Source organism: Babylonia areolata, chromosome 13, assembly GCF_041734735.1.
Source record: "Babylonia areolata isolate BAREFJ2019XMU chromosome 13, ASM4173473v1, whole genome shotgun sequence".
NCBI classification, from domain to species: domain Eukaryota; kingdom Metazoa; phylum Mollusca; class Gastropoda; order Neogastropoda; family Buccinidae; genus Babylonia; species Babylonia areolata.
Window position 1 is genome coordinate 3,288,856 of NC_134888.1, and position 13,210 is coordinate 3,302,065.

The 13,210-nt window shown below is 40.7% G+C and overlaps 1 protein-coding gene across 1 annotated transcript; it reads right to left on the reverse strand.

Moving 5' to 3' along the window:
- Window positions 1–3,061: 3,061 nt before the first annotated feature.
- On the reverse strand, window positions 3,062–10,407 carry LOC143288789 (methionine-R-sulfoxide reductase B3, mitochondrial-like). Its single transcript, XM_076597422.1, has 3 exons — window positions 10,216–10,407; window positions 9,241–9,413; window positions 3,062–3,239 (listed from the first exon to the last, which is right to left on the reverse strand). Exons 1-3 carry the CDS (start codon window positions 10,386–10,388, stop codon window positions 3,100–3,102), a joined length of 486 nt encoding a protein of 161 aa, XP_076453537.1. The 5' UTR covers window positions 10,389–10,407; the 3' UTR covers window positions 3,062–3,099.
- Window positions 10,408–13,210: the final 2,803 nt, after the last annotated feature.

The following is a 13,210-nucleotide window of genomic DNA, read 5'->3' on the forward strand; positions in this document are numbered from 1 at the left end:
GTAGGCATGCCTGTCTGTCTTTGCCTGAGCGTAGCAATAATGCAGAATCGGATTAGAATGTGCAGTATTAGAGTGGTGGCCCTTCAAGGGTTTTCTACACAACTGATCATAAAAACTTTCCACGTCAGGTACAAGCAAGCCAGTGTTGTTGTATCAAATATGGAGAAATTAGAGGAGGGTAAAAAAATAAAAATAAAAAGAAGAAAACAAAACACCTTTTATCTCCAAAATTCACATGAATATGAGATGACAACAAGAATGACAAAGACAACACGTACGACAAAAACAACTGACTCACAAATGTGCGACAACACTAACTGTACCGCTCATATAACATGAATAGACTTGACTCACATTTTGCCAGTGAAGAAAGAATTTTAAAAAATCAAGCAAATAGACACACAGGCTATTTCTGGTTTAAAGAAAGAAGAAGAAGAAAAAAATTTTTTTTTAAAACACCCAAGAAACTGACTTTGTAGCAAAACTACAAACACGCTGGAACACTTTGTTATCTAACAAAAACACACACACACACACACACACACATACGCATCACGCATGTGAGAGACTGAAAGACATGCATTAGACCCAGCACTGATTTCAACTGGGACTTTACATAGGATCGCCTTGGGATAAACCCCGTGTCTGAAAGCTCCAAACATTTCTTGTTTATTTGGCGGGTTTCGTTGCAGATTTTCATTTTGTCACTTTTTCTTTCAATCATTAGCAAAATTCTCACAAGCCATGAATACAGCGTATCAATATAGATATATATATATATGGGTTGAAGTTTTTATGGAAAAAAAATGAGAGAGCGAAACAAGACTGGGTTGCACGAATACTGTTTACTTTTTATCATTTAAGGTTTTTGTAAAAGTTTGTTTTGTTGTTTTTTTTACATTTCATTTATACAGGTCTACCAATGCAGCAAGAAACATTTACAAACATATCTGAGACTCAAGAGAAGCTTTTCATAACTAAATTATAACACATATTTATAATTGTGTGTGTGTGTTTGTGCGTGTGTGTGTGCATGTGCGTGTGCGTGTGCATGTGAGTGCATGTGACATCTGTAAACACAAAACTTGGCGGTACATGTCATCTTATTCACACTCAATAGTTCAACATCGGCTCGGGACAATCTTGGCCTCACTATCCTTATTCCTTTTCCAGTCTCCAAGACGATTATTTTCCCAGAAGCCCTTACTGTAAACACAGGAAGTCCATACGGACTTAACAGACATCAATTTGTGATTGGTCAGTAATGTTTATCATCATTCTACAGTACACAAGTCAATCTATGAGGAAAGCATCACTTTACAATCCATACAATGTGTGTGGGGAGGTGCAGCACCAATCATATTCAAAGCCATTTTTTTTTAGTTTCTGGAAAAGGCTCGGTCATTTATCTGTTCTATAAAAATAAGCAATTAAAATCACACGCTCATAGACTTCCACTTGTAAAAACAGCAAAAAAAATACATGGCCACAATTCTTCCCATCGTTTATATTTGGATACTTTATTGTTACAACCATAATTTATTATCTCTTGAAGCTCTTAGTCTGATTAAAAAAAAAAAAAAAAAAAAAGATAAAAAAATATATATAAATAAATAAAGATGGAGAACAACACATTCTTGTAATCTGATTACCATCAAAAGCTCTGAGGTATACTTTTTACTCACAGCTTTAAATCAGTAATAATACAGTGAGTTTAAAACTGATGTGGAAGTACAGAAAAAACAACAACAAATACAAGCAAATCATCTCCTCAAAGGTTCTCTATTCCTTGTCTGTGACTTTTATCACAAACAGACGGAAGAAGATCTGTGAACAAACCGATACTGAAAACGCAGGCCTGTATAATGAAGGAAAATGAAAACACAGGTATGTATAATACAGGTCAATGATAACACACGCAAGTATTAGTCAGGATAATGAAAAGACAGTCACGTGTAATATAGTAATAATGAAAACACAGGCCTGTGTAATAAAGGAAAATGAAAACACAGGTATATGTAATACAGGAACATGAAAACACGGGTATATATAATACAGGAAAATGAAAACACAGGTGTGTATAATAAAAGGTCAATGAAAACACAGGCAAGTATAATAAAGGATAATGAAAACACAGACATGAATCGTAAAGGATTAAAAAAAACCCAAAAAAACCACAGCCCTGTATAATAAATGATAATGTAAACACAGTCATGTATCATAAAAGTATAATGAAAACACAGACATGCGTGATAAAGGATAATGAAAATACACGGCTGTATAACACACGACAAACGGATCAAATGATGCCGGGAGGTTATCGGCCGTAGCTACTTTCGTTTTCTCCGCACAGGCAGATAGCAGTTTTTGCACAGGACAGGAATCGGACCCCTGCCGGAGTCTGCACTAGTGGGTCACGGTAAAGTATGTGTAGTGAAAAGGATAATGAAAATACAGGGCCGTATAACACACACGACAAACAGATCAAACGAGCGATGGATGGCACAATGGATCAACAAAAAGTTATGGCAAAAGCACTGCTACGAACAAAATGAAATTACATAATCTGATACAGTACAACCAAAAATTTGATTAAAAAACAAAACCAAAAAAAAACAAAAACAACCCAAAAAAAAACACTATACAAAAAGTGTGTTGACATTCTATTTGCATTCAGGACTCATTCTTCAAAGCGCAACACTTGTTCAACACACAACAAATGAAAAGGGAAGATTCGAACAGTAAAGCATATAACCACAACCCCCCTGCCCCCCCTCTCCCCACACACACACACACACCCCTCCCGCCCCCCACCTCAACTTTCTGTTTGCAAAAAAGAAAGAAAACATCATAATTACATTCAGGGAAAAGAAAAAAAAAATCCCAAAGAAAATGCTGCGTGTAAAGGGAAAGGAAAAGAAAAACCAAAAACCAAAAAAACAAAAAAACAAAAAAAACCACCCACCGACTTACACATCAAGTGGTTCTTGTTCCAAACCCTGACAGGGCCCCCTTGCATAAAAAGAAGCAGGCAACACGAAGAGCAAGACGCCAAAGGAAGCAGGAGAAGCCGAGAGAAGTCGTGCGCTCAGCTCAGCGCTATACGGTGGTGTGCTTCTTAAAGTCCAGGGAGCAGGAGTTGACGCAGTAGCGCACGCCGGTGGGTTTGGGCCCGTCGTCAAACACGTGGCCCAGGTGCGCTCGGCAGTCTCCGCACTTGAGTTCCATCCTCTGCATGCCTGGGAACAGCCAGTTCTTTTTGTCGTTAGCGGTAGTCTCCATCCGACAGAGCAAACAAACTATGTTCTTTAAAATGTTAATTTGGACATATAAGCTAGTTGGTTTTTTTTGGTTTTTTTCTTTTTCTTTTTTTTACTTCATATATTGGTATTTTGTTGTTGTTTTTTTTCGTGTGTGTGTGTGTGTGTGTGTGTGTGTGTTGTGTGTGTGTGTGTGTGTGTGTGTGTGTGTGTGTGTGTTTTGTGAGGGTAAAACTGAAAAAAAATTAAATAAAAGCGTATTTTTCAAAAAATCTACCAATGCACTATATGGTTTGTTAAGTGTGTGGGAAGCACATTTTCAGTTAGCTAGGAAGTGAACAAAATTCTGTTTGCAAAAACCACTTCCGTATCAAACATCATATATGACCACAGAGTGCTTAGGACAGTTTCTGTTGTTTATTTGTTTGTATCTGTATTTGTATCTCTTTTTATCACAACAGATTTCTCTGTGTGAAATTCAGGCCACTCTCCCCAGGGACAGCGCATCGCTACACTACAGTGCCACCCATTTTTTGTATTTTTTCCTGCGTGCAGTTTGATTTGTTTTTCCTATCGAAGTAGGAATTTTCTACAGAATTTTGCCAGGAACAACCCATTCGTTGCCGTGGGTTCTTTTACGTGCGCTAAGTGCATGCTGCACATGGGACCTCGGTTTATCGTCTCATCCGAATGACTAGCGTCCAGACCACCAAACAAGGTCTAGTGGAGGGGGAGAAAATATCGGCGGCTGAGCCGTGGTTCGAACCAGCCCGCGGAGATTCTCTCGCTTCCTAGGTGGACGCGTTACCTCTAGGCCATCACTCTGCATGCATGCTTTGGGAAACAAATCCCGCCGATTTTAGCATTCCATTCCGTTCCAAACACAGGTCTGAATCCACCTTTCCTCAGAACTGACAACAAAGAGCAAAATACCAGTTTCAACGCTGAATGTCCCATGCCGGTAAGCACCTTTCTGAAGCTTCTTCTTCTTCTTCTTCTGCGTTCACTCGTATGCACACGAGTGGGCTTTTACGTGTATGACCGTTTTTACCCCGCCATGTAGGCAGCCATACTCCGTTTTCGGGGGGGTGCATGCTGGGTATGTTCTTGTTTCCATAACCCACCGAACGCTGACATGGATTACAGGATCTTTAACGTGCGTATTTGATCTTCTGCTTGTATATATACATGAAGGGGGTTCAGGCACAAGCAGGTCTGGACATATGTTGACCTGGGAGATCGTAAAAATCTCCACCCTTTACCCACCAGGCGCCGTCACCGTGATTCGAACCCGGGACCCTCAGATTGACAGTCCAACGCTTTAACCACTCGGCTATTGCGCCCGTCTCCTTTCTGAAGCAAGTTTTTATTGTTGCTTCCCCCCCACCCCACCCGCCAGACAGGAAAACTGTTTTCATCATCAATAATTGGTCATTTGCATCTATAGCTCATCACACAGGCATCTTGGGATTCCTTCTTTCGTTCCTCTCAGAAATAAAATGAATAAAAACAAGAGAGGCAAGGCCTTCAAGACTCACTTGTGATAAATTAAGTCCCCTAGCATTAATTACAGAGTAATTTCCCTTTTTTACTATCTGCACCAAAACGTTTGCAAAATAAATAAAAATTCCATGCTTAGCAAAAGAAGTTCCTGTTTGAACAAAAAATGATAATAATGACTGCTCTTGTTGTTGTGTCAGAATAAGAGGTCAAAGTGCCAAGTTTAGAGAATACAAAAAATATAAATATAACAGTAAATGCAAGTTTATAATTAGGCTTCTTTTTTATTTTTTTGTGCCCATCCCAGAGGTGCAATATTGTTTTAAGCAAGATGACTGGAAAGAACTGAATTTTTCCTATTTTTATTGCCAAATTTGGTGTCAAATGACAAAGTATTTGCAGAGAAAATGTCAATGTTAAAGTTTACCACGGACACACACACACAGACACACACACACACACACACACACACACACACACACAGACAACCAAACACCGGGTTAAAACAGACTCACTGTGTTTACACATGTGAGTCAAAAAACCAGCTGCCATGGCTAACTACCAAACTAGAAGGACCCAGGTCCAAGCCCCATCAGAAGTGGAACGGGGGTTTCGGCCCCCTGTCCTGCTCCTGCTCAGTATCAGTGTCAGTGTCAGTGTCAGTGGCTCAAGGAGGCGTCACTGCGTTCGGTCAAATCCATATACGCTACACCACATCTGCCAAGCAGATGCCTGACCAGCAGCGTAACCCAACGCGCTTAGACTGGCCTTGAGACAAAATAAATAAATAAATAAATAAATAAATAAAATAAAGTAAAAAATATCAAAAATTCATTAAAAATAATAATAAATAAATAAATAAAATTTTCCCAAATTCTTAGTCACACACACACACACACACAAACAACTGAAACAACAAAATTACTTCCTGATCAAAGTATCTTCCATGCTGATCTGCTAAAAATCATTAATTCAGAGACTTGAACCAACATCGGAAAATATAATAACATTGAATAGAACCGCACCATTCCAGGTACAGTAAGTGCAATAATTCAAAGTTTACTGTTAGGTATACAGATGTTTGACCAACATGACCATGAAGAGTCTTAATAATAATAATAATAATAATGGATACTTATATAGCACACTATCCAGAAATCTGCTCTAGGTGCTTTACAAAGAGTCTTGTCAAAGCAAACTAACTTTTCACAACTTTTCACTATCAACCAAAAGTCAAACCTATGCAAGTCTTTGTTTAGACAACAGTTAATTATATATTTAGATGTTCACCTTACAGATATATTACACAACCTAAATTTCTTGTTTAATATATATATATATATACACACATACATATATCTAAAAAAAGAAAAAAAATCTATAGAGAGAGAGAGAGACACAGAGAGAGAGAGAGAGAAATAAAACAAACAAAACCAAACCATTACTGCTCTTGTTCGAACTTCAAGATACAATGTTAGAAATGACACAGCAAAGTTTGGGTTAAGAAAAAAAAAATCAGACGACGGAATGGAACAGCATTTTCAAAATATAAAAATCCATCACGCGCTGTACACGTGACTTTGTGATTAGCCAAGCAGAGTGCGCTATTCTGGGTCACTCCACAATCGAATGGTATGATTGGCCAGCCTGCCATGTGTGGCCCGTCTCGCACACATGCTGACAAAATCACTGACCAGTCATCTGCTCGCGTACCAGCCTATTAGCAAAGCGTGCTCTTCTCAAAATGTTGTGGAGTGAACAAGGCAGCGACGGCAACGTTTTAGTGTTGCCGAAGTACTTGAAATGCTACAAACTGAAGGGTCGGACATTGAAGAGGCGGATGATGAAGAAGTGAATTTAATGCAGAAAGCGAGCATGGGTATTGTGATTCAGGGTGAAAAATTGGCAGTATTTTCTACATATGGCATAACTGTAAAAATAAGATGAAAATTAGATTTTTTTTTTTAATATGTAATAGCTCAACACGTAATAAACCAGTTCTGAAAGTTTCATTTTCTTACTCTGTATTTTGTATTTTTTGTAATTTTTTTCCATACCCTTACAAATGGGCCGTCTGTGGGGAAAAGCAAGGGAGAAAACTTGTCGTCCCGAGTGAGTTAAACTGAAAGGCAAAGTAGCCTCAACTAACACAGCAAGTCCCTATTACTACTACTTCTGTAGTGCTCTACAAGTGCTACGATTAAAATATCAAAGCAGAGCTGTGAATTATTTTCAGCGTCTGTTGGGTATCTTTTCCTTCCTTCTGAAAGCGAACAGAAGAAACTGCAAACTGTTTCCCTCTGGCACCACTGCACACAGTTAACAGAACTTATCCAAGCACTCTTTTTCAAGCATTTGCGTTTGGGTATCTTTCCCTTCTGAAAGCGAACAGAAGAAACTGCAAAATGTTTCCCTCTGGCACCACTGCACACAGTTAACAGAACTATCCAAGCACTCTTTTTTTCAAGCATCTGCGTTTGGCATTTCACTACTTGATTAACTTCCACCATTACCTGCAAGCAACTACAGGTCTTCAAAAAAAAAAAAAGTGCAACCACCCCTGCCCCCACCTCCCTCGTTCTTCCCTCCCTTCCCAAAGCATAAAGCCTCAACTGTAGGTGAAATGACTACAGCACTGAGGATAAAATCTTGTGGGAGGACAGACCGTACAGGGACCGTACAGTAGTCACAAGAGGGGGCTTTCCTTTCCTTTCGTCCCACCAGGTGTCATCATTTTGATTTGCCTATTCCTCCTCCCCCCCCCCCCCCCCCGATTCACTGATTCTTGATTTAGCCTATTCTCATTTTGCCTATTCCCGATTCGCCTATCTCTAAACTGGTGATCCTGATTCGCCTATTCCCAGTTGCTATGTGTGTGTGTGTGTGTGTGTGTGTGTGTGTGTGTGTGTGTGTATTGTGTGTGTGTGTGTGTGTGTGTGTTGTGTGTGTGTGTGTGTTTGTGTGTGTGTGTGTATTGTGTGTGTGTGTGTTGTGTGTGTGTGTGTGTGTGTGTGTGTGTGTGTGTGTGTGTGTGTGTTGTGTGTGTGTTGTGTGTGTGTGTGTGTGTGTGTGTGTGTGTGTGTGTGTGTGTGAGTTGTGCTCACGCACATGTGAGAGAGAGAGAGAGAGAGGCACAGAGAGAGACAAAGAGACAGAGATAGACAATCAGACAGACAGACAGACAGACTGACAGACGCTGAACAGGCAATACATGAATGGCAGGTAGTTGAAACAGGACAAAGTCGAACTCCCAAGAGACCACTGAGGGGGAGGGTGGTGGGGGGGGCATGATCAGAGATTAGGCAAAACGAGAATAGGTGAATCGGGCCTGCTCCCCATCTCCCCCCCCCCACCCCCACCCCCCTGCCCACCCCTCCCCCCCACACCCCCGCCAGCCTCTACAGCCACTCATCACCTGATACAGTGTGTCCTCTGCCTGGCTGTGAACAGCAAACACAACACAATCTCATGCCAGCAACTTTCCACGAACAGATGCAAACAACGCATGTATAGATTCTTCTTCTTCTTCTTCTTCTTTCGTGGGCTGCACCTCCCACCTTCACTCGTATCATGTACACGAGTGGGCTTTTAAGTGTTATGACTGTTTTTCACCCCACCATGTAGGCAGCCATACTCCGTTTTCGGGGATGTGCATGCTGGGTATGTTCTTGTTTCCAGAACCCACCGAACGCTGACATGGATTACAGGATCTTTAACGTGCGTATTTGATCTTCTGCTTGCGTATACACATGAAGGAGGTTCAGGCTCAAGCAGGTCTGCACACATGCTGACCTGGGAGAGGAGAAAAATCTCTACTCTTTATCCACCAGGCACCGTTCCCGAGATTCAAACACAAGAGTGGCAGCCCAAAGAGCGTGACAAAAACGTCTCACCCCTGACAACCGAAAATCAGGGTCCAAAGAGCAAAGGTCATGAACCCGCTTACATACACTGGGTGACATGTTTGGTTGTTTTTGGTTGTTTTTTTTTGCTGCCCCATCATCTGCGCCATTTCAGTGGCATTACCCTCACGCCGCTCATTTAGATTTCCTCATACACGGCCACACCCGGGTTCATCCGTCACAGTTCCAGTGTCGGCAGTCCACAGGGAACCACTGATGTTAGGTCGCCAGGAGGCCACACACCAGAGGTGATCCTGCAATGCTGCTGAGTCACTTCGGTGCTGCTCAGTGGTGCCTGTTCTGATTTAACGTACTTAGGACACCACCTACTAAGCCCCCTACTAACGACAATAATGGCTTAGTCGCGGAGCCAGACTGAGTGAGCATCCCTCCCAGAGTGGAGACCGCCGCCACGTCCCTCAAACAACAGCACTGGGTGACATGTTAAATACACACACACACACACCTGGCCTGCAGAGAAACACAGGCACACACCATCAACAAAAACCATGCTGCCACGGGTACACTGCCGCTCAGAAACCCTGAAACTCGCCGTGCGGTGTCGCTCAGAAACTTACCGTGTGCAGTGTCAACTCTGAGAATGACCTTGTCCTTGTCAATGACGTCGTGGAAGGCCGGCCAGCCAGACTTGGAGTCGTACTTGGTTTCCGAGGAAAAGAGAGGGTTGCCGCACACCACACAGTTGTAGACTCCCTCGTCCTTAGAGTTGACGTACTTTCCAGAAAAGGCACTGCATGGGTGACAAAAAAAGTTAAGCCATGAATGTTAATTCTTTACTTTAGACCTTTCTCTTTCCCACATCTTTCTTTGCCCTTTTTTTCCCTTTATTTTCTTTATTCATTTACCAATTTGTATAATTTATATATCTGCTCTTTGTTGCTGCATACAACAGGAAGCAACAACAAAATACATATGACAAAATTTACGCAAAAATTTAGACACCTGTTTTCTTTGTAATCTAACTTTACCTTGATAGTCAATACACATTAAGAAAAGCTTTGTTCAAAAAAGTTTGACTACAGATATATGTCTGTAGTACTGATGGTCGTATTGGTGGTGTACGTATGTGTACCACAGATTTGTATACATCGTTTACATGCAGATGTGATAGTCTCACAATGTGGGTGATGTATACACTGTGTGCACTATATGGAATTGTGTAACTGTACTGGTGTGTGATTTTATTTTCTGCTACAGACTGTAGACTGCCGTCGCTGGGAGTGCGACAGGTGAACCTGGTTGTAAGAATGCCACAAAAACTGTACAGATCATGGAAACCCAACCTCCCCCCCCCCCCCCTCACCCCCCCCCCCCCCCCCCCCCCCAAAAAAAAAAAAGGTCCAATTAAACTGAACTCCAACCCCGTGGACGCTCGCTTTATAGTCAGGTGTATGACCACAATGCCAGCACTCCCACTTCACAAAACTGAAAACAAACAACAACATCAGAAAAAAATACAAATACAGAAAGAAAAGAAAATACACACACACACACACACAAAACAACAACAAAACCCTGACATCCAGAACTACCTTTCCGTTCCTTTCTCCTGCGTGACGCGGTACTGCAGCGGGGACAGACGTTTCTTCAGCTCGTCTTTCTCCAGCTGCACCAGCACCTCACCATCCTCCCTGCAGGAGGCCTTCAGCTTCTTCAGCTTAGGTGACACCTCCTGCTGCTTGCTCACTGCGTGAAGGATGTTCATTCTGCTTCGCTTCCTCCTTCGTCCTTGTCGCCCCCCTTTTTATCTTTTATTTTATTCTGCTTTCTTTCTCCTTCTTTCTCACCCACTTTTTATTTACTTATTTATACACACACACATATATATATATATATATATTTTTTTTTTAAACGTTGAGTTCGACACACAAAAGAGTTCCCTCCCTTCCCAAGTAATTTTGTAAACTAAAGCTGCAGAAAAAGCTATCACAGTTTAAAACCTAAATTTTCCTGTATCTTTTTTGTACAAGAAAATCTTTGGCCTGTAAAAAATGGTCAGTGGATGTGCTGTGGAGAGAACTCCAGATCTGTCAGAGGGGGAAAACCTTCTGAGATCAGGATATCAACAGAACTGGTATTACTGGTGACATACTTCACTGTTTCTTGTTTGTTTTTTCTTTTTGTCCCCGAGTTTAAAGCTTTGAGTACATTTGGACTGATATGTCAGTGCACAGTATCGAGTTGGTGCATGTGTACTTGAACCCGTTGCACTGATGAACAGCAACCTGTCAAATAAAATCAAAACAATTATCATACATTATATATCTGTAAAGTGATTTCATTCAGATAGAACTTGAATAAAAGTAACTTATGTATGTGGCAAAAAACATTGGCCAGGTCCTTTAGTAGAACAATAAATCGTGGTGAGTGAATCGCAAAAGCATTTTTCCAAGTTATTAAATAATACTACTCACACACTCAAAAGGCACGTCAGTTATCAATTTGACAAAAACAGCCAAGGCGACCATTACCTCCATTGCTCCAGTCTAACTTTTAGAATTCCACAATATAAGTAAAGATCTAGAGTGAAAATCATATTTTCTGGTCTGATATTTTCTGTCTTCTCCAATATCAACCTTCAGTGATAGTTGTAAATGATCACACAACCATTGTTTGTATACAGAATTATCCATGCTAAGCTGCCTGATTGTATATCATATGTAAGCAAATACAACCATTTCTACTCCTACTGTAGGAGTATGCCTGCTTGTGCTACAACTTCTACCTAACCACAAAAAAACAATAATACTAAAAATAAATAAAATTTAAAAATGGAAAAAAAAATGTCTTCAGTCAAAATGTTTGCATGTTTTCTATTATTTTCTTTATAGTTAGACCTTACTACAACCAAGGTGTACAGTAACTGTTTTTGTTGTTGAAAGACAAAGAAACAAATAAATAAAAATGCGATCATATAAAACCGTCAAATGAAATGTGGAAGGTGTGATGCGAGCGGGAGAAGGTGGTGTAGATGATACGAAAGATGTTTGATCCAATGGATATCCACAACGCATAAGTTTACAGTCCTCTTCTTCAATCCTTGCTCACTCTTTTCTTTTTCCCTTCAACTAACATGAAATGTCGAAACCGCCACAAAACGTCAGAATCATCAGCACACATCCCCGAGTGTATGCTGGAAACAGAAGTAGTGCTTTCTTCTTCCAACAAGCAAGCGACATACCTCAAGGTAAAATGACATAATCGTTTGTAATATGACGTTTGGTGTTCAATGGAGACCATTACGATCAAGACGGTGGTAGCTTACGCTTGAGATATAAGGTACTTCAGTCTGTCACTTGGATCAAAGATTGAATTCATCAGCATCGAACACTGACATCACGATCGTGCATCAAAACATTCTGATTCTGAATATTGAAACGAATCAAGAATAAGAATACACAACAGACTGTATAAAAACATAGCATGAATACAAAAAAGAGGTTAGAGACTACATGCATAAAATACATGCTTACCCCAACACCTCAGAGCAAAGCACAGGATCAATGATAATGTTTCGTCGGGCTGGAAAATTTCTGCTCATTCCTCCATTTTGATGGATAATCCGGATACAAGCGTTATCTTCTCTTCGCAGGTACGCAAGGCCTTCGTAGGGTTACAATTTCCTGCTGTAAACTCCTGAGTATGTACTTTGTAACCTAACAACCAAAGAAATATAACTTGTATTAGATTTTGTTCTGATTATTTTCTGATTCTTTATAAAATTTGGCTATCATGGATAAATTTACCTTTTAACAAGGAAGAAAAATGAACATTTTAAAACCCTACAGAACCTCTCAATACAATCTCGTCACGACGACCAAAAAGGAAGCACCCAATCGCAGACTGTTGCTCAAATTGCAGTGGCCCAGAATTCTATTTTTGGACTTCGCGTTTGTGCAGGCCATGTGTATTTTGACCGAAAAAGAACATTAGCGCGAATAACATGACGAATCGACCCTTCCCCTAGCAAGATAACTCTAAAGCTTGCCGCATGAAACTGCAATGCAACAACATCGTCTTAGTCATGATTATTTACATGTTGGAACGGTTTATCAGTTAATTAGGTGCATTCAGTTTGGATTAGTTCGATATGAAATGAAACAGGGGTGTGTGTCACGGACTATTGCAGATAAGTACAAGTGTGTGTGTATGTGTGTGTGTGTGTGTGTGTGTGTGTGTGTGTGCGCGCGCGCGATTGTATGTGTGTTGGCCGCCTCCCCCTCCCCCCTCCCAAACCCCTCCATTGTCAATTCTGCCCCATATCAAGGCTTCTACACTGCAAGTTTAAAAAAATATATATTGATTTATTTTATTCCATATACAAAATAACTTTCCCACAGCTAACTCAAGTTTTGTTTATATGCTTTCTTCTTCTTCCGTTAATTTTGTGAAGTCTGTTATTACCGATACAGTGCCACATGCATTAAGTGAAAAAAAAACTGCCCAGTCCACCGGATTCGATCCGGCCACCACTGACTCGAGACTTCATTGTCTGTCGGTTCACTGTGTTCAAAAGCCTGCATGAAT

What these genes read in the sequence shown, in the direction of transcription:
- LOC143288789 (XM_076597422.1), bottom strand. Translation starts at nt 10,388, where the DNA reads ATGAACATCCTTCACGCAGTGAGCAAGCAGCAGGAGGTGTCACCTAAG. An exon ending in CAGGAGAAAGGAACGGAAAG is followed by an intron (nt 9,414 to 10,215) that starts GTAGTTCTGGAT and finishes TCACCCATGCAG; the next exon opens with TGCCTTTTCTGGAAAGTACG. An exon ending in CAGAGTTGACACTGCACACG is followed by an intron (nt 3,240 to 9,240) that starts GTAAGTTTCTGA and finishes GGCTGTTCCCAG; the next exon opens with GCATGCAGAGGATGGAACTC.